The 21484-nt window shown below is 36.3% G+C and overlaps 1 protein-coding gene across 3 annotated transcripts in view; it reads right to left on the bottom strand.

Moving 5' to 3' along the window:
- Positions 1 to 21484, bottom strand: part of B4GALT5 (beta-1,4-galactosyltransferase 5) — a 99362-nt gene that overhangs the window by 42882 nt on the left and 34996 nt on the right. Inside the window, exon 1 of one of the 3 annotated variants that reach the window (XM_056812956.1) lies at positions 18059 to 21397. The exons of 1 other annotated variant lie outside the window; for it this stretch is intronic. In XM_056812956.1, coding sequence (XP_056668934.1) covers position 18059 — 1 coding nt within the window. In that variant the 5' untranslated portion in view covers positions 18060 to 21397. Of the gene's footprint in view, positions 1 to 18058; positions 21398 to 21484 lie in introns of those variants that run through there. One more of the 3 variants, XM_016427616.2, reaches the window with a different exon arrangement.

Below are 21484 nucleotides of genomic sequence, written 5' to 3'. Positions count from 1 at the left end.
GTGGAGCTGTAAATTGGTTCAAACATTCCTGATCAAAATGTTATAACTATTCTTTGAAAACAAAATAAATGATAACAATATTAATCCTTTGATCCTCATGATATCACAAGTAGGTATAATCAAAGTCAAAGATGTATGAAAGGTCTCAGATATGCAGAAATATTTATGGTAGCAATATGTGTGGTAGGAAAGAGTTGGAAGCAGAGTAGGTATCAAAGTATATGAATGAAAGATAATACTGCTATGTCATAAGAAACTGTGAATATAAAGAATTCAGACAACTTGGGAAATCGAACATGAACTGATGCAAAGTAAGTAGAACTAAGGAAATAATTTACCCAACTGCAATAATATAAAGGAAACTAACAATAAAAGGGACCAGAACTTTGATCAATGTAGTGACCAGATAATTTTAGAGGAGATAGATAATAGATTCAGAATGAGCTGAAAGGGACCTCAGGAGTCAACAAGTATAATATCCTCATTTTAGAGGTGAGGAAATGGAAGTTCCAAGAGTTTATATATTTGCTTAGGGTCATATGACATTTATTAAGTGTCTGAGATGTAGGGATGGCTACGTGACTCATTGAATTGAGAGCCAGGCCTAGAGACTGGAGGTCTTGGGTTCAAATCTGGTCTCAGACAATTCCTAGTCGTGTGTCCCTGGGAAAGTCTCTTAACCCCCTATTACCTAGCCCTCACTGTTCTTCTGCCTTAGAACCAGTACACAATACTGATTCTAAGACAGAGGGTAAGAGCTTAATTTTTTTTCCCTTAAAATGTCTGGCAAGTGTCTAATACAATGAATGACAATCCCTATTAAAGAAGCTTACATTCAACTAATGGAGTCAAATATGCATAATCCTATACAAAATAATATAATGGAAAAAGATACAAATTCGAAATAATTGTTAAATACAAGATATCTGAGAGGGAAGGCACTAGCTGGGGGGGGGGGGCAAAGAAGGGAGAGGTGGATCCATTTATCAGGAAAGCCTTCAAGGTAGGTGACATTTGAGCTGCATCTTGAAGGAAGAAAGGAATTCAATGAAGCAGAATTAAGGAGGGAGTGTGCATTCCAGACAATCAGTGCAAATTAACAGAGGAAGGATGCTCAGGAACTGCTAGAAGGAGTAGAGAGAGGGCCCCTTTGCCTGGAATAGAGTTTAGGAAGGGGATTAATTTTCAATGAGAATATAATATAGTTTGAGGCAAGGTCGTGAAGGGTTTAAAAAATGAAACAGAATAGTTTATATTTTAGTGGTAACAGAAGCCTTGAATTGGAGTGTCACATCATCAAAAGTAAACTTAATAAAAACTGTGTAGGTAGCTGAATGAGGATAGGATAAGCTAAAATGAGAGAGAGACCTGAGGCAGAGAGCACAATTAGAAAGTCCTAACAATAATCTAGGGTAGGGGAATAAAGATCTAAACTAGATGAATCACTGGTCCGATGCAATAGATGTAGGTGGTAAGGTAAAGAAGAATGACTTGTGAAAAGAGTGCTAAGATTATCTGAGAGACTGGAAGAATAGTGTGGGGTGCAGAAATAAAAAAGTTTATAAGGAATAGGTTTGGGAGAGAGATGGAAAGAAATTTTTTAAATGTCTATTTTGGACATGATGAATTCAGTATGTTTCTGGGACATTCACTTTGAAATATTCAAAAGATAAGTATCTGGATGTAAGATTTGAATACAGATCTTACACAGATAGATTATAGTATCTTAAATGACTCACACTTTGTTTTATTCTGTTAAGTCTTGTTCCTGGAGACCTGAGCTTCATTCTCAGCAAAATGAATTTGTCACTAAGGGCTCTACTGGTTCTGCCACTCTATAATTCTTTTACGTATAAAAGATATAAAAAGGTTTTGTGCGAGTCAGAATCAGTAATTTGAAACTAAGCTTAAAACAAAAACAAAACCCCCTTACTTTCTATCCTAGAATCAATACTGTATTGGTTCCAAGGCAGAAGAGCAATAAGGGTTAGGCAATAAGGGTTAAGTGACTTGCTCAAGGTCACACAGCTAGGAAGTGTCTGTGGCTTTTATTTGAACCCAGGACCCCACCCCCTCCTCCTACCCCTCTACTGGGCTATCAAATCCACTGAGCCACTCAAGCATTTTTAAAAAACAAACACATTTTTAAAAAACAAACAAGCTTTAAAAAACACTTTGAGCCACCCAAGTTGCCCCAATAAGTACTCTTATTAAAAAAAAAAAACACTTTGAGAATAATGCCAAAACTCTGAAAAGATAAAAGATATTCAAGAATTCCTGAATGATCCACACTTGTGAGGTTCAGTACCATAAAACAAAATCAAAGCAGGATATCAGTTTTTATAACAGATTCGGAGACTTATCTTAACATCTTCCTAAGAAACACGTAATTTTTTCTCAAATCCAGTGAACAATTTTTAGATTGTCATTTATAACTATAATTCAAATGAGAAAACAAGACAGGTTCACACTTCCACAAACACAAAAGTGCCATCCTTCAGCCAAAGAAGGTAGCCTTAGGGAATATATCCAAGCCTGGAATGCTTCCTGGGCTAGAGCACTGGGCCTCCAGTTGATCCCTTCAGACACTCCCTGGCAACACTAAACATTCCCTCTGGTACACACTCCCTTTCCATCAGAATAATAGTCTCTGTGTCTCTTCATAATCAGGTGACATAGCCTTAACTAAAATACATCAATAAATGCTTATGACTCATAAAAATTCTTTGAAAATCTAAACAGATGATAAAATCTAATATTTAGTATAAGGAGGAAAATTGACCTTTAATTGAGAACCGCAGAAAAAAGTAGAAATAAAAGTTTTATACAGTTTTAAAAAATATTCTTTGAAAATTCATTTCACTAACATTAGTTATATTTATAAACTACTTGGAAAGTAGCCAAGGATTCTTGATAACTAGCAAGTAAGATATGCTAACCTACACTAAGGGTCAGAGGTAAAAATACACTAGTTTCCTTCAAGCTCAGTTCTGAGCCTCCAGGAAGACACTGCATTTATTACCTCAGAATCAGTTTCACAGGATCATCATCTAGTCCAATCTCATTTTACATATGGAGAAACTGAAGCTTGGAGAATCTTTTCTTCTTCAATTCAAAGAGATGGGAATATTGTATTGGTCCCCCACTTTTCCCAAAAAAACTTAAAATATAACCTACCCAGATGCCGAACAGTGCTAACCTATTTCTAAAAAAAGCTTTACAGCTCCTTCACAATGATTTAGCAAGTCATCTCTCTAGAAAACTGCTTATGAGGACCTTGAGACACATATTAAAGCACTGAGAAAAGACTCAAGTTGGGGTAGGTAGGTGGCTCAGTGGCCAGGCCTGGAGACAGTAGTCCTGGGTTTAAATGTGGCCTCAGATCCTAACCATGTGACCCTGGGCAAGTCACTTAAACTCCAATTGCCTAGCCCTTACTGCTCTTCTGCCTTGGAACCAATCAATTCTAAGACAGAAGGAAAAAGTTAAAAATAAAAAGACTCTAGCTAAATCAGACCATGAAACAGTTTAAGCTTCCTTCTCACATTCAGATCAAAAAGAATCCAAAAATCCAACTGTTAAGTTTTCAGGGTATTTTTATCTCAGAAATCAGCAAATGTTACAAATGACATCTTGATGTTTTGGTGACTATTTAGATTTAATAAAATAATGGGGAAAATATAAATAATGCAGATTTAAACTTTTGCCCATTTCTTAAACTGCATCCATTTCTTTAAAACCAATTTGCATACAACCTGAGTAGTCTTTAAAGTAATATCATTTTCTAGCATATGTCCATATGTCTTTTTTTCCCCTTCCAAGGATATTTTAGGGGGGAGGTGGTCTATATTCTGAACAATATGGCTTAAGACACTTGAATCATTCCAGGTTTGAGTCAGTATGGTCATAGTAAATAATGATGATAAAAATAACAATAATAGATAACATTTATCTAGAGCATTAAAAATTTGCAAGACACTTTACAAAATATTATCTTACTGTATCCTGAACAACAGCCCTATGAGAATTGGTGCTATTATCATCCCTTTTTACAGTTCAGAAAACTGAGGCAAAGATTAAGTGACTTGCCCAGGGTCACACAGTTACTAAATGTCTGAAGCCAGATTTTAATTCTGGCTTTCCTTACTTCAGGCCAACACTCTACCCCCTGAATCACCAGCTGTCTGATAAAAATGTTACCATCTGTATAACATTTGTCTAGTTTTCAAATTGCTTTTCTCATGATATACACATTAAGAGTATTTTACAGATGGTGAAACAGTCTCACAGTGAGGTTAAGTATGTTGTTTATGGCCAGGCCTCAAACTCTGATCTTTCATTTCTAAGACTTGAGCTTTTTCTATTAAAATCTACCTTCACCCTTAAAACAACAACTCACAGAGAGGCAGCTAGCTGGTACAGTAGATAGAGCGCCATGCCTGGAGTCAGGAAGAACTAGATTCAAATCTAGCCTCAGACACTTCATAGCTATGGAAACCCAGGCAACACTGTTAGTCTAACCCTTGCCCTTCGGTCTTAGGAAGTGATACTAAGACAGAAAGTAAGGTTTTTTTAAAAAATAAAGAAAATTTAAAAATAGTGCCTACTTGAAAGTATGCCAGTAGTAGGCACTCTTCATTTAAGGAGCCAACTTTCAAGTTTTGGTTAACAGAAAAATATATTAAGACCTAACAGTTAAGTTTTTTATTATAGAAATCAAAGCAGAAGAGTTGTTCTGTGCAATCCAAAGAAGAACTGAAAGAGCCCTCTCTCCAACATAATAATAACACAGAAAACCATATACCATCTAAAGTACACTACATTAAAATTAGATTCTATAGTGACTTGAACAAAGTCTGACAGGAAATTAGGCCTATTTTTAATCCCCCCAAAATTACCATGCATAATAAGTATTTTTGGCATATTTATCATTCAAAAAGAAAAATGATGCTGGTTCAGAATAGTCTCTTATACCCATAGAATGCTAATTTTTTAAAATTTAATTTTATTTGTTACATTAAAATACCCAGTTAATTTCCCCACTCACTCGCCCATTAGAGAATGCTTCATTTGACAAAAAGACACATGTATAAATAAAACTATATCTGACATTGGTTTTTTCTCTGGTGTAGAAATATGAAAGTCGTTTTCATATAATGTTCTGCTTAATTCACTGTAATTTCATGTAGGTCTGTCTTTGCAAATGTCTTGCTTTTTTCCCTAAATCTTTTTTTTTTAGACTAACCTATTCATTTGTGATAGAATATTAGGGCACCATAAGAATAAGTTTCCATAGAACTTTCTGAGAAATGCTCATCTATTGAACAAAGAGAGAGAAAAAGCACAGACCACACAAAGTGGAAAGCATGCTGAATTGGGGAGTCAAAGAATATAGGGTCAAGGCCCAGCTCTGCTACTATTTCTATGGCAGTGTGCAAATTACTTAACCTCTGTAGGCCTTAGATGAGTTCTAAGATCTCCAAGTTCGGAATACTAAAATCTTAAAACTGCATGCCATATATCAATTTTTTTCCCCTGGTTGATCACATTTCTGGGATCTTATCCCTTTAGAAGAGGCTTAAGTCACAGTCACAGGTTCAACTGACAAATTTTGAACTATCTATGCCCCAAAATTCTGGTCACCATTGGTACCCTAGCACAAAAGAATGTCTAGCAAGATGGATCCAGTAATAGAGGTAGCTAGGTAGCACAGTGGATGGAGCACCAGGTCTGGAGTCAGGAGGATCTGGATTTGAATCTCACCTCAGACAGGTATACCCCAACACTTATACCCCAATTGCCTAGCACTTCTGACTCTTGCCTTGGAACTAATAAGACAGACTCATTTTGAAACTGATAAGACAGAAGGTAAGGATTAAAAAAGAAAAAAGATCTATCCAGTAAGCACTCATCCTGCTACCTCATAACTCTCATACTCTCAGCACCAATTCTCTATCTCCATTCCCTCTATTATAAGGGGATATGGAGAAGACAAAAGATAAATATTTTCTATCCACACCTGATGAACAAGACATCAATTAATTCACTTAATTTAAAGTAGGTTTCTGAATATAGGGTCAATATAATAAAGGATGATCTCAATGCTGCAGTTACATAAAGATCTTATAGAAAGAAAATAGTAAAGAGGGAGAAAGATTAAAAATCTTTCTTAGTCTTCCAAGCATCTGATTTAGTAAATGATAGATTGGTTATACTAAAACACTAAAAATTAAAAACATCTAGAAAGTGCTAGAGGAAAGATGGATACTTAACACACAGCAACCCTGGTGCAAGTGAAATTTAATCACATCACCACAAAATCTGTGTTTTAAAATTCATCAACTTCACTTTTTTTAATGTGCTTTCTGATTGCACATCAGTCATTTTTTAAATATCTCTTTTCCCCCATCTTGCCTTGTAATGAAAACAAAAAGAAGTAGTAGCCTTTTCTGACAAGATATCCTTCTTTCAGGCCCACGTCTCTGCCTTGGGTAAAGAATTTTACTAAGTCACAAATTTATGTAGCCATTACTCTTTGTGGGAACAAGTATTTCCAGGAAAATTCTAGCCCTGGAGGGGGAAAAAAATCAACATAAGAAATGTCCCCAGGATACACATATCGACAGAGAAGAGAGCTTAGTGCTCATTTTAAACAAAAGATGTGTTCTAGTGAAAATGGCTGTAAGCACCACCTATTTCAAAAGACAGGTTCCCACAGAGGGAAAAATAGATAAATATTAAGTTGTAAACTTGACTAATGTAGTATGAACATTTAACTACTAATATTGCTGGTTTCTGTGGCAGTAGGGACTATGTGCAGCTAGGAATTCACCAAATGGTCCAATAGACTTAAAGGTCTTTGCCACAGTCTCATTTTTGCCCCAAGTAGCTTTGTTAAGTAGCTTCTAGGTCATCTAAAACATCTTCAGAGGGATTAGGGTGGTGAGGGGGTGTCCCCAGGCTTGACAGCCTTCTCAGCATCCCATACACATATCCTTCTGACCAACTCAACACTGTGACAAATATAGAAGCAAGAAATTTCACCCACCTGAACCTGCCAACACTCCATGCTTGTTGTATATCTTTTCAATGCTATCATTCAGTGGATTTCTTTTTGTTAATGTTACATGATCTATGAATATCTCATTTCATTCCAGTCCTGAAGCTAAACCACCAAACCTACAAAAGCCCAACCTGGTTCAGACCAGAAAAAAAGTTAAAATGTAATGTTTTGTAGAAGTTTCCTGACTAGAATTTTTTCCTTCTCTATGCACTCTCTCCTCAGACCAAAGTCCTCTCTCCTATATCCAGAAGCTCTTGGTTCCATGTTTTCATTTCTAAGAGCTTTTCTTAGTATTTATGCATTTCAGATATTTCATACAGTCTGGCTACAATACTGTTTTTCAATATCCATCCTACATGTGTTTAGGACCCATCTGAAACTATGTTTGAGGCTACAAGTTCCAGGAAACTCTAGGATTCATGATTTTGGTCATATACCTGTTTAAGAACTGTTTTTTATTTCACTCTTGCCTACATACACACCCTGGGTTCCCTTTCTTAAAACCTTCTCTTGACCTAACCAAACCCTTAAAGAGATTTTCCTATTCCTTTTCATACATAGCCAAACACCTAAGAAAGAGCTGCAATCTAATTTGCAACCAATAAATTAACAAGCAATTGAACTGATCTCACCAAAGTTACCAAATCAGGTCTCATTCCTCTTGATCACATTCTCCTTCTAGCTACTCTCTTCTCTAAATTTTAATAACTATACTTGGACCTGGTCCTAACTGTCTCGTTTCTGCTTCTCAGTTTCCTTTACTCAATTATCAATCATATCTTGCTCAATAATTGAGGAAGTACTCCAAGGTTCAGTAGTGGGTGCTCTTCTTTCTCTATACTCTTGCTTGATAACTTCACCAATTCCTATGACTTTAACTATCACCTCTATGCCAACGATTTACAAATTTAAACATCTATACCCTGACCTTTCTAGCTCTAACTCAGGATCTCCAACTAACTATTGTCATTCCCCCCTGAATGTTCCCAGTTATCTCAAGCTTATGATATCCAAAATAGAACTCATTATATCTTTAACCCCAAATCAGCCTTCTTTCTCCCTTACTTCCTTGCTTCTTTGGAGGGATCTATCATTCTTCCAATTTACCGAGGTTAACAACCTTGGAGTCATATTCAACCTCTCACTCACTTCACCTATCCAATTAGTGGCTAAGTCTTGTTGATTTTACCTTCATAGTACCTTGTAAAACCACCCCTTTCTCTTCATTCATGCAACCACCCCTCTAGTTAAATCCCCTCTCAACCTCTCACTTGCATTCTCTATCTGCTATCTCCACTCTATCCTCCACCTGGCATATCTCTGACTCTCATTCAAAAACCTCAATTGGCTCCAAGAAGCTTAACCCTAATGACCTAGCCTTTACTGCTCTTCTGCCTTAGAACAATACTTAGTATTGATTCTAAGACAGAAGGTAAAGTTTAAAACATTTTTTTAAGTGATGTGGAGATCTAGTACTAGACAAAATAAAGCAAAAGCTCATTCGTCAGAGCCCAGATTGACTTAAAGAGCAGAGTATTGTAAAAATTAAATTTATATCTCTAATAATAAAATTATTATATTTTATGAGGTTTATTAAAGATCATTAGAAGTCAAGGAATAAAGAGGATACAAAATAAAACCTCATATAGTTTCAGTATAATGGTGTGGTTGAAACAAGCCCAAAAGAGACATGTGTGAGAGAGAAGTAGAAATGAAAGGAAGACTATGAGAATAGCTTTAGGGAATCAATATGAGGAGTCCAGGATCAAGTGAAAGTTGGGGGAGGGGAGTTACTTTTGTTTGTTTTAAGAATGAGGAGATGAGTATGTTTGTGGACCTTGACAAAGCCATAATATTAGGAAATACAGAAGATGAGCAGGAAAGAATAATTGAGGGAGCAAATTATGAGACAAGACAGGTCATGATGAAATTCTCAAAAAAATTCTAAGAAGTTTTTTGGAGGAAAAAAGTATCTGTCAAGCCATCAGTTCCTCGTGGCTCATCTATTTTTTATATTCACAAGGTACCAAAACTATCATACATGTAGTTATAGGCTAACTCCCTCAACTTGTTATTCTTGACTAATCTGCTTAGAAACAAAAGAAGGATAAAATTGAAGAGCTACAGGGGTCCCTCACCTATTTCCCTGTTAAGTGTTCTGATCTGCTATATTACTAAACTATACATCTTAGAATAAGAAATTAAAACACAGCCTACACTGAAAGGAACTTCAGTGGCTCTGAGCAGAAGTTAGCCTTCTGGGCCTCCACTGGCTAAGGAAGGTTATTCCAGATACTAAAAAGCCAGTCATCCTTGTGTTTGTCAATGTTGCCTCTCACTTGGGAAGGCTTAATGTCCATACATACTCAGCTGGTATCAACGGGCAGCAGTGATTCACACATTTTATTACACTAAATAAATAGAGCATACGTCTGATCAGTTATGAAAAAGCATGAGCTGCTGCTTCCTTTCTGCTGTATAATTTCATAGACTCACTTGCTAAAGTACTTTTGTCAAAAGTACTCTGGGGGACAGCTAGTGAGCACAGTGGATAGAGTGCCAGGCCTAAAGGGATTGGGTTCAAATCTGACCTTAGACACTTCTTAGCTGTATGACTCTAGGCAAGTTACTTAACTCCAATAGCCCAGACTTACTCTTCTTCTGTCTTAGAACTGGTACTAAGACAGAAGGTAAAGGTTTGGGTTTTTTGGGAAGGGGATTTGAGCATTTTGGAAAATATTTAAATATTTTATTTTCTCAATTACATGTAATAACAATTTTCAACATGTTTTCTAAAATTATACGATACAGGTCGTCTCCCTCCTTTCCCTGTCAGCTCCTGAAGTTGGTATGCAATATGATCTGAATTATATATATGTATTAACATGCAAAACATACTTCTGTATTGGTCACTATTATTAGAGAATATTCTTATAAAACCAAAACCCCAAAATAAATAGCATTCAATGATCTGCATAGCATTCTTTTTCATAGATACTTCAGAAATGTCCTAGATCAATGAACTGTTGATAGTAGCCAAGTCTTTCACATTTGATCATCCCACAAAATTGCTGTTACTGTGTACAATGTTCTCCTGGTCCTGCTTATTTCACTCTGTATCAGTTCATATAGGTAAGGTAAGGGTTTAAAGGAAAACGCTTGTTTTCCTTTAACAAAACACTCTGGCACCTACTTGTCCATTAGGAACCTGCATTTTAAAGCTAGAGTTTGGAGGGCCCTTGGGTGACATCTCTAACCCAACCCTCATTGACCTTATTTTACAGATTTAAAAAATGAAAAGTAGAAAAGTTACTTGTCCAAGTTCATGGAGATTAGTCAATGGAACATTAGTACACTATTGATAAAGCTGTGAATTGGCCCTTCTATTCTGGAAAACAATTTGGAAATATGTTAGAAAGGTTACCAAACTGCAGAGATTTTTTGATCCAATGATACATGGGGGATATAACCCCCAAGAAGTCAAATCAAAGGGAAAATATATACAAAAATATATCACTCTCTGTAGTGGTAAAAACTAAAAACAGAAAGTGCTCAATGACTGGGGAGTGAATGAATAAATTCTATGAATGATATGCAATACTATCACATCATAAAAAACTATGAACATAAAGAACTGAGAAAAATATAAACTCAGTTATGAAGCAAACAGAATCAAGAGAATTTAAACAATGACTACAATAATGTAAAGGAAAATAACATTGACAAAACATCAGAACTCTGATTAATGTAGTGATCAGTCTTAACAAAACACTACTGATAATTAAATATACCGGTAATAACAGACCTATGGCACATGTGCCAAAGATAACACACAGAGCGCTCTTTGTGGGCACTCAGCCACACACCACCCCCACTCCACCCCACCTGATGACATTTTTTCACCTCCTCTACCCCTCTGCCCAGCAGCCCAAAGGAAAAACTTTCTCCCTCTCTTGTGTAAGGAACTGGGGTGGGGTGGGGGGCACAGCAGGGCACTTGAGTTCAGGGGTGGGGTAGGGACAGGGTCTAGCACTCTGTCTATAAAAAGTTTGCCATCACTGAAATATACTTTCTTTCCCTAAGCAGATTATAATAGGTGTAGCATAAGATATATTAAGCATTGAGGTCAGGTTTGCTTTGTGTAGGCATGACATTAAGGAGGAAGGGGTCTTTGGAAAATGAGAGCAATGTTTTTTAAAAGTACTAATGAAAAAAAAGTACTGGCTAAAACTAGAACTCAGGATTCCTGAATCCTATTCTAGAATTCTTTTCATCCATCAGACTGTGCTACTCCTTTATAATTCACTTGTGTGGGACTTTTATCACCTTCATTTAAGAGATATGATGGATATGTTGGATATTTCTATTAATTCAGGCGACAAAGATTCTGCCACCCAACCATCTGGGGTTTACCTACCTTTCAACACTGTTGAGGGAAATTTCCCAAATTTTCTTCCAAATCTTTTTACTTTTCTGGATTGAGGGAAAGATACTAAGCAAGCATACTGACTGCCATATCTAAGTGCTTTCTATATAGTTGTATATTCCTACAGTATACAAGGTCCTTGAGGACAAGAGCTGTATCATTTTTATCTTTTTTTAACCTCCATTACATTCACAGTGCCTGGCACTTAATAATATATAATAACAACAAACACTTAATAAATAAATGCTTGTTGATTAATATCAATACCCTCTCTAGAAGAATCACTGATGCTGGTCTAAGACTCTTCAGATCCTCAATGCCTCTGATATCCACTATAAGCCATTCCAGAAGAAATAAATTATTAACATCTTTATTGGCAAAGTGACCAGAGCTTTCTATCTATAGTACTATAAATAAAAGTAGCAGAGCTGCTAATAGCACAGTAGATAAGAATGCCAGTCTTAGGGTTGGGAGAACCTGTGTTCAAATCTGACTTTAGACACTTCCTAGCTATGTGATCTTGGGCAAGCCACTTAACCCCAATTGCCTTAGCCTTTGCTTCTTCTATCTTAGAACTGATACTAAAGTAGAGGGTAAGAGTTTGTTTAAAAAAAAAAAAGGCATAATATAATTGAAGAAGGAATGAACCGAGACTCAAGAGATCTTGATTCCAATCCAAATTCTCTCTTTCTAACCTATGTGACCCTGCTCAATTTATTTCCCATCTTCTAAGCTTCAGTTTCTTCCTTTGTAAAATGAAAAGACTAGACTAGATGATCCCTTCCAGTTTGACCTTTAAACTTCTATGATTTTTATGCAATCCTAGGAAATTTCTCTCAGTACTAAAAAATATGTATTAGACTAAGAAGACCACTTAAATTCTGATCTTAACTGCCACTGAGCCAGTCTAATTACTTCCCCTTTCTGGACCTTAGTTTCCTCTTTGTAATGTAATGTAAAGGCCAGAAATTCTTTCTTTATCATGGATCACCCTGGTAGTTTGGAATGGCTAATCAATCCCTCCTCAAAATAATGTTTTTAATGAATAAAAAAGAATTGTAAGGAAATCAAAGATATGATTTCAGACTCACCTAAGTCTCCCTGATCACATTCTCTCCCCTCCCCTGGTCTAGTCAGTATTTTAAGTGATATATATCAGAAATTAAGATTGCAAAGGTTCCAGAACCTAGAAGTCACCTCCAACCATCCAGAGATGAAATGAACATAATTTATAAATTGTATCACATATTAAACAAAAATTGTATTCTGGTATTATGTACTGAAACAGGGAAGTCTGGAACCATTTTATAATCTATAAATCTCAGATTAAATTCTAGATATCTGACATTGAGACCAGCAGAACAGGAAGTGGTACTGATAAATGATAAACTTATTTAAAGTTTTACCAACAACTCTGAGATGATTTGGACTAACCTCAGTAAGTTACTAAGTCTCTGAACTGTCTATGCTGCTTTTCCCTACACTGTCTCTCTCTGTACCTTATTAAAGTGTGACTGTTACCTCACTTCCCATTATCATCGAGGTCTTTCTCAGCCATACCCCAAAGAACCAGGTGTGTCTCTGCCCCATTCCATAGTTTCATATATTGGATATCGATTTACTTTTATTTATTTACTTCTGGATTCAACGAACTCAAAGCCCAACATTTCCAGTTTTAGCTAACATTCTCCTCTTTTTACTTTTAGCTTAGAAGAAACTGGCCTGCTCAGACCATAAATTGAAATATTTCTTCTTAGTTGTCTCCTATCTCTAAGAAAGTCCACTGCCCAGAATTATAAGCACACAGTAGCTTTCTTATTCAAAACAGAGAAGCAGTCTCTCTGTAAGACTTTTTAGTGTACAATGAGTTTGAATTAGATAAGCATATATATTTCCCTCTCCCTATTATATACCTAGTCAAATCAAGGAAAGTCTGCCAAGTTTTTCCTCCCTCACTTGCTCTCTCTCTCTCTCTGCCCAAGTAGTATTTAATAACTTTATTTCTTATCTGTCACATTTGATATTTTGCTAAAGGACATAACCGTGTGCAATTTTTCAACGGGTGGGTTCCATTCTGAATTGTCACCCAGCCACAAAGGAAATTTTTTTTTACCCCTCCTTCTTAAATATATATAAGATTTCAAGAAACTCTAGGTTCAATTCTCTGAAATGCAAAGTATTTAAAATTCTAATATATCTCCTTCTTCTCCATCCTTTCTACATTTTCAACCACAATTTACTTCCAAAATTCTGGTACTTTGTAATCTTAAATAGACCAAGCTAGAAGACATTGTAATCTTCAAAGTCTCTCTGAGCACTGACATTCTAAGTTTCTCCTACCCAGCTTGAAATCTCAATAATACCCTAGATGTAGCACTTCAGCCTTGTAGATAATAATGAAAAAAATTATTATTCTCTATGTCCTGAGCAGATTACACATTATCAGTTAGCCTAGAAGATTTTTCAGATTAATATATTTTTCTAGTGTGTAGGAATTAAAGTCAACAAAACACCAAATCCCAGCGTCTTAACATTAATATCCATATTATGGAACTCACAGAAATCAGAGTAATAGTATGTCTCATCTATATATAATATGATGGGTTTGAACTACATTACTTCTATAATGGTTTCTTAGGGCCAAGGCTGGGACTAAGAGTAAGCAACCTAAGGATAACTACACAGAAAAGAAGCCGTAAGCACAGCATTTAGGTCATCAGATTTGCTAACTTTGACAAAAAAGGAAAATGATACTAATACACTATTTTTTTAAAAACCCTTACCTTCCATCTTGGAATCAATATTGAGAGTTGGTTACAAGGCAGAAGAGTGGTAAGGGCTAGGCAATGGGGGTTAAGTGACTTGCTCAGGGTCACACAGCTGGGAAGTGTCTAGGCCATATTTGAACCCTGGACCTCAGGTCTCTGGACCTGGCTCTCAATCCACTGAGCCACCCAGCTGCCCCTAAAAAGAGCTAATTTTCAAACCTTGTGGTGTATAAATAAATACTCCATTTCTAGGTGAAAGGTCACAAGTCACAGGAGTTAGAGCTAGAAGGAACCTCAGGGAAAACTTGATTATCCAAAATTTAAGTTTTTGCACCAATAAAACCAATGCAGAAGGAAAAGAGTTAACTGGGAAAAATCTTTGCAAGTTTCTCTGATAACCTCATATTCAAGATATAAGGAAATGATTCAAATTAATAAGAACAAGAGGCATTTCCCAACATATAAAGCCAAAGCATACAGGAACAGGTAGTTTTTATTTTATTTATTTTTTCCCTTCCCTTCCCTTACATCTTAGAATCAATACTGAGACTTGCCCAGGGTCACACAGCTGGGAAGTGTCTGAAGCCAGAGTTGAACCCAGGACCTCCCATCTCTAGGCCTCACTCTCAAACCACTGAGCTACCCAACTGCTACCAACAGGTAGTTTTTAAAGAGGAAAAAAACCCTAAGCTACCAATAATCATATTAAAAAAAAATTCTCTGAATTACAAACATTAGAGGAAAGGTGAATTATAACAGAGATTTTACCACATTTTGGCAAAAAGGACAAAAAAGGGAAATGGCCATTTTTAGTGGAACTTCAGTAAAAGATTCATGGGAGCAATTTTTAAAAAATTCATGTGTATTCTCAATTCCAAATTCTCTCCATTCTCCCTTGCCCACCCACTGAAAAGAGAAGGGGGAAAAAAGGGAAATTGGGACTTATGAAAGGAGAAAGGGAGGTGAGGGGAGGAGAAAAGGAAGAAGGGAGGGAAGGAGTTAGATATATTTCGTGATTTGTACTCTCGTGAGTTCACACTACTCTTTCTTTCCAAAAGTGGATAACATGTTTTATCTTGAGTCTTCTGGAACTGTGATTGATCATTCAAAATTGGTTATCTTTACCATATTGTTGTTACTATATAAATAGCTCATTTCATTTTGGATCAAAAGTTTTCTCAGGGTTTTTCTGCAACCATTCTCTTCATATTCTCCTTATAGCACAATTTAGTATTCCATAATATTCATATACTTTAACTTGTTTAGCCATTCTAATTGATGGGCACCCCCTCAAATTCATTGCTACCACAAAAAGAGCTGTTCTAAATATTTTTCTAAATGAGTCTTTTTTCCTTTCTATTCTTTTTTTAATATAGACCTAATAAAGATATTCCTAAGTCAAAGGATAGGCAGTTTAATATTTTGGGAGGCATAGTTCTAATTTTTTTTTTCCAGAATGAATACACCAGTTCACAGCTCCATCAATAGTGCATTAGCAGGGGACATCTGGGTAGCTCAGTGGATTGAGTCAGGCCTAGAGATGGGATAGAACCCAGGTCGGGTTCAAATCTGGCCTCAGACACTTCCCAGCTGTGTGACCCTGAGCAAGTCACTTAACCCCCATTGCCTAGCCCTTACCGCTCTTCTGCCTTGGAACCAATACATAGTAGTGATTCCAAAATGGAAAGTAAGGGTTTAAAAAAAAATAGTGTATTAGTATCATTTTCCTTTTTTGTCAAAGTTAGCAAATCTAATGGGTGTGAGGCAATACTTCAGAATTCTTTTAATCTGATTTTTAGTAATTTAGAGCTCTTTTTTATATGGCTATTGGTAACTTGAATTTATTCCTCTGAAAACTGTCTATTTATATCCTTTGACTATTTTATCAATAATGGCTCTGATCATAAATTGACTCAGTTCCCTATACATTCTAATGCACTGTTAGTAGAGCCATTCTAGAAAGCAATTTGAAACTCTGCCTCCCCCCACCAAATTATTAAATAAAATTAAATTTGACCCACAGGCAATACTACTAGGTCTATGGCACAATTGATCAAAGAAAGAAAAAAAAGACTCATATATACTAAAATAATAGTGACAATTTTTACAGAAAAAATAACATGTTTTAAAAAAATTAATAATAATAATAAAAGGGGTATTCATGAACTGAGGAACAACCGAACAAATTAAAGTATATGAATATAATGCACTATTACCAAACTGTACATAATGATATTAAATGGGTTGGTTTCAGAGAAAGCTGGGAAGAATTAAGAAGTTAGATCAAAGTAGAGACCAACTTCAGTTCTTAAGGACTAATTTCAGAGGACCAATGATGAAGTATGCTACCTACCCTCTTAATAAGTGGGTTCAAGTTTTAGATAAAGATATATTTTTAGATATAAACAAAATGCAAATTTGTTTCACTTGACTATGAATTTTGTTTTTCTCTTCCTCAATGGGAAGCAAATGTGAAAAAAGAAGACAGGGAAAAAAAGGTTGTTCTCCCCCCAAAAAAGAGATGGGGAAGGAAGAAAGTCATTGAAACTTTGGTTGTTTTTTGAAAATGCACAGAAAATAAAAAAGAAAACCACAGAGAATTACAAACAAGCAAGATAGCTTTGAAAGTAACATGCTGAATTTGCTACAATTAAAAGGAAATCAGGCTGCACATAATAGAATTGGAAGAAGTTTCATATACAATCCTATTTCTGTTCAACTGTGTATTATGAAGCACTCATTTGGTATGTTAAGTATAGCATAAAAGATAGATATAAGGAATCATTTGGTTTGACCCCCACTAGTTTTACAGATGGAGAAATTGAAGCCCAGAGAAGTAAAGTGATTTGCTAAATACAAGAACATAATGATTCAGAGATTATCTAAACCAAACCCCCCTGCCTCAATATGAAGGAACTCTGGGATTCCCTTAGAACAGCCACCTAAAATTTCTTTGGAAATTACAACCAATACTTTTACTATCAAGAGTACTACCTAGAATGGGTTTCCTTTTTATTGTCCACAAATGGCTCTGATTCAAGCTTCAAAAATATCCAAGGAGATTCAACCTAAAGAAAAGTCAAATTAATGTCCAAAGATAGGTCAACTGCAGACTATTATTTTGCTTTCTGCCACTGAGCCTGGATCCAAATATGATTAAATTATTTAGTCAAATAAAGTTAACTATCCAAATAATAAAGGTCCACACTTCTAGTACAGAAAAACAAGAAAGCCAAAATGTTCTGAAAGGAAATGTCTAAAAGATGCAAAGTTTGATGAGGTTGAACAGTCTAGTCTATGGAATATTAATAACTAGTTTACATTTTAGACATTTTGCCCACCACAGCTTTAACCCCCCCCCCCCCCAAAAAAGTAATCCTACTGTATCCTTTTTGAAAGTTTCCTCAAGGCACTAGGTTTCTTTGTTCTTCTTCTTCTTGTTGTTATAGTTTTTAAACCCTCACTTTCCTTGGAATCAATACTGTATATTGGTTCAGGGCAGAAGAGCAGTAAGGGTTAGGCAATGGGGGTCAAGTGACTTGCCCACGGTCTCACAGCTGGGAAGTGTCTGAGGCTGGATTTGAACCTAGGACCTCCTGTCTCTAGACCTGACTCTCAAACCACTGAGGTACCCAACTGTCCCCTCAAGGCACTGCGTTTTAAGAGCAATACCAGTCAAGTCTCCGTCCTTACCAGGCTTCAGATGGGCCTGGGTGAAAAACCTTGTCCATAATTTGAGGACCAGTCTAGCTAAATATGGAGAGATCTGTCATCCCAAAGTTAGCCACCTCTTACACTTACTGGCTTGTGTACCTCTGGGAAAATCACTGAACCTCTCAATGGTCTAGGCAATTCTCTAAAACTTGTAATCAAGGAAGAATGACAAAAAGCAAAGTAAAACCTGAAAGGTAATGAAAATGGACCCAAGAGAAGCAGATGGAAACCTCAAGAGCTAGCAGAGGAAGAATTCCATGGAATTCTAAAGAAGATTCAAAAGGAGAAAACTGTTGGCCAGAAGGAGATCTGGGCACTCTTTGACTTCTCTCTTCTCTCCTGACTCTCTCACCAGAGACTCTGTCCAGAGCTATAGAGCAGAATTGGGTTTCCACATACCTTTCCTACCTGGCTTGTGCTGAAGAAGTGTTACTGCTTTGTTTTGAAGATCATCTTATACCATCATTTCATTCTTGAAAAGACATTTTGATCTCCCATCAAATATAGATATAGGAAATACAGGGGTAGGGTCTACTCAATCCCTCTATCTTTTTGTCATAGAAATAAATTAGTTAATTAGTATAGCAAGACTTGTCTCTGAAGTTTGTAATAGGAGAGAAGATTCAAAGTCATCTAGAAGCAGAATTGGGAGGGGTCTGACTCACTCTGGGTCAGGTCTAGATTCCATTAGGCTCTGTGGAGAAATAGGCAGTGCTACACTTTAACCAACCCCTCCAACAGCTGGTTTCCTGTCTTAGTATTGGGAAGGACCCCTCTCTCAATCTCACCATTACAGACTAAAAGTAGCAAAGAAGGTGCCCATCTGCAATGGTAAAGAAGTTGTTTATCACAGGTTCAGTTCTTATCACAATCCTTCTCCAAATAGAACCCTTAACATTTGCCTTGAGCTGTGGTACTTATCAATAACATTTCTAACAGGCTCACCAAAAATGAAAAGTTACAGGCTAAGAGTCACTCCAAGAAATAATAAATTCCCCTGATTATAATATAGTGTAAACCCATGGGGTTACAAACTAAAATATGAAGTTAAGTCAAAAATATTATGCCATTAATTTAGAAGAAGCAGTCACAAACAAAGATAGGTAACCAGAATTTAATTAAAATATGTTAATAGATTTAGCATTTTATTTTAAATTATTAACAAGGTTGCCAGAGGGAGTAAGTTTATCAAGGGATACAAATCCTAGCTGTATATTCAGGTCCACCTGGAGCCCAATTAACTGCCTACTGCTAAGCCCAGAAGTCTCCTACTCCCAAGCTCTGTGTCTATGTGACTGTAAATTTACCAACAAATATCTCTACCTAAACAGTTACTATGATGATGATGATAGTGATAACAATAGTAACAACAAATATTGATCATCACCTCATACATAATGTTTTTCCTTAAAGGCAACTATTATTAGCCCCAGTTGGAGTTACTGGAACTCAAAACAGGTAAGTGAGTTGCCTAAAGGTCACATGACTAATATGGGACCAAGCCAGAACATATGTAAATCCAGGCTTTCTGCTTCCAAATCTAAGTATATATACATCATTACACTGGCAAAGATAAAAAGGTTGAATAATTCAAAATTGGGGAGAGGAAAATAGGCATACTAATTATTTGATCCAACTATAATGGGGAAGATTTTTTTTTTAATTATGCTATCCCCATCCCCCCCAAAAGGTACCAAAATATGTTTATGCCCTTTGATCCAACAATGCAATTAATAAACTATACTCTAAAAAGGTGATAGGACCAAGAGGTGCAAAAAAATTTCATATGAGTATTTATACTACATAGCTCTAACCTAGGAAACATACTGTTTGCAATAACTAAATAATATACTAATACTAAATAAACTGACCTAGCTACCTTCTCCTGCATTCTCCTCCCATTAGTGAGTTCTTCCCAGAACCTCCTAAAGAGCAACGGTCCAGGCCATCCATCCTTCATTCTCTGGACTTCAACATTATGCCCCTTTTTGGAGAACCTCTTCTACTTTTTTAGCCAGCTTCCTTTTATATGTTGTCTTTCCCCATTAAAATGTAAGTTATTTTTTTCCTAACCCTTATCTTCTGTCTTAGAATTAATAGTATTGATTCTAAGGTAGAAGAGTAGGAAGGGCTAGATATTAGTTAAGTGACTTGCCCAGAGTCACACAGCTAAGTGTATCTGAGACCACATTTGAATCCACATCCTATGGACTCCAGACCTGAAGCTCTTCCACCGTGCTACCTAGTGCCCCTTAGAATGTTAATTCTTTGAGTGCAGTGGCAGGTCTTTTCTTTTTGCCTGGCACATAGTAATAAATGCTTATTGCTGTGACTCCCCTTTCTCCAGCCCCAGCTCTCTTACCTGTAAAATGAAAAGGCTTTATTTCCCTCAGACTCCTCCTAGCTCTGACATTCTGTGAACCTATATATATATATGGCTCTCCTAATTTTTGAAGTTGGTCACAACTTCTACTTTCACATAACTGAATTAGTAAAAATGGTGGGTCTAGAAGAATGAAAATGGCTCTGACTTTTTTTTTTTAGTCTTTTTTCAGTTCTGTCCAACTCTTCCTGACCCCATTTGGAGTTTTCTTGGCAAAGATAATAGAGTGGTTTTCTATTTCCTTCTCCAGCTCATTTTACAGATGAGGAACTAAGGCAAATAGGGTCATACAACGATTAAGTGTGAGAAGCAGGATTTGAACTTTGGATAAGGAACTTTCCTTCAGGCCTTGCACTCTAAGCTTGAACCACCTGAGCTGCCCTGACTCTTAATGAGGTACTGCTCATTTTACTGGTTCCAATTCTTTGATTTTTAATGATAAACTAGTGTATGCATTCCATTAAAATGGGTCATTTTTCTGTCAATGTGACTAAAGGACAACAGCAAAAATAAATTAAATTACTACTGATTTGTCTTTTCAGGATAGGCTGGAAGGAAGGAAACAAGCAAGAAAACAATTAAATGCCTACTATGTGGCAGGCACTGTCCTTTAGTTACACTGTAGGGCAACAGGCATTACTGAAAGAGAATGAGATCTACAACAAAAGTATCAGCCCCCAAATATATTACAGCACAGAATCTAACTTAAACATCTCTTCCTTTGCATTGCTCACAATCTCCCTTAACCTAGTTATTTATGTAATTAGACATCATTCGAAAACATATTAAGATTACACAAGAGAAGTAGCATAAAAGGGCACATGTGACTGGGAAAGGAGACTGACTGGTTATATAGTAAAGCACAGGATAACAGATGGATAGCCCAAGTGCTACCACTGACAGGCATGAAATATTAAATAGAATGAAGGGAGGCTTGCAGTACATTGGAAAAATCCACAGGAAGAATTTATGGAAAAAACATAGACAATATCTACACAGTATGAAAAGACTGCAATCCATATTGGAGGAAGGAGTACCGGAGTAACTCCCCTGGTAAGATCATGGATCCAATGCAGTAACAAGGTTTTTTTAATTATTATTATTATTATTATTATTATATCTTTTCCCAT

The sequence above is a fragment of the Monodelphis domestica genome, chromosome 1 (genome assembly GCF_027887165.1).
Source record: "Monodelphis domestica isolate mMonDom1 chromosome 1, mMonDom1.pri, whole genome shotgun sequence".
In the NCBI taxonomy this organism is placed as follows: Eukaryota; Metazoa; Chordata; class Mammalia; order Didelphimorphia; family Didelphidae; genus Monodelphis; species Monodelphis domestica.
This window is presented reverse-complemented; position numbering and strand designations above follow the sequence as displayed.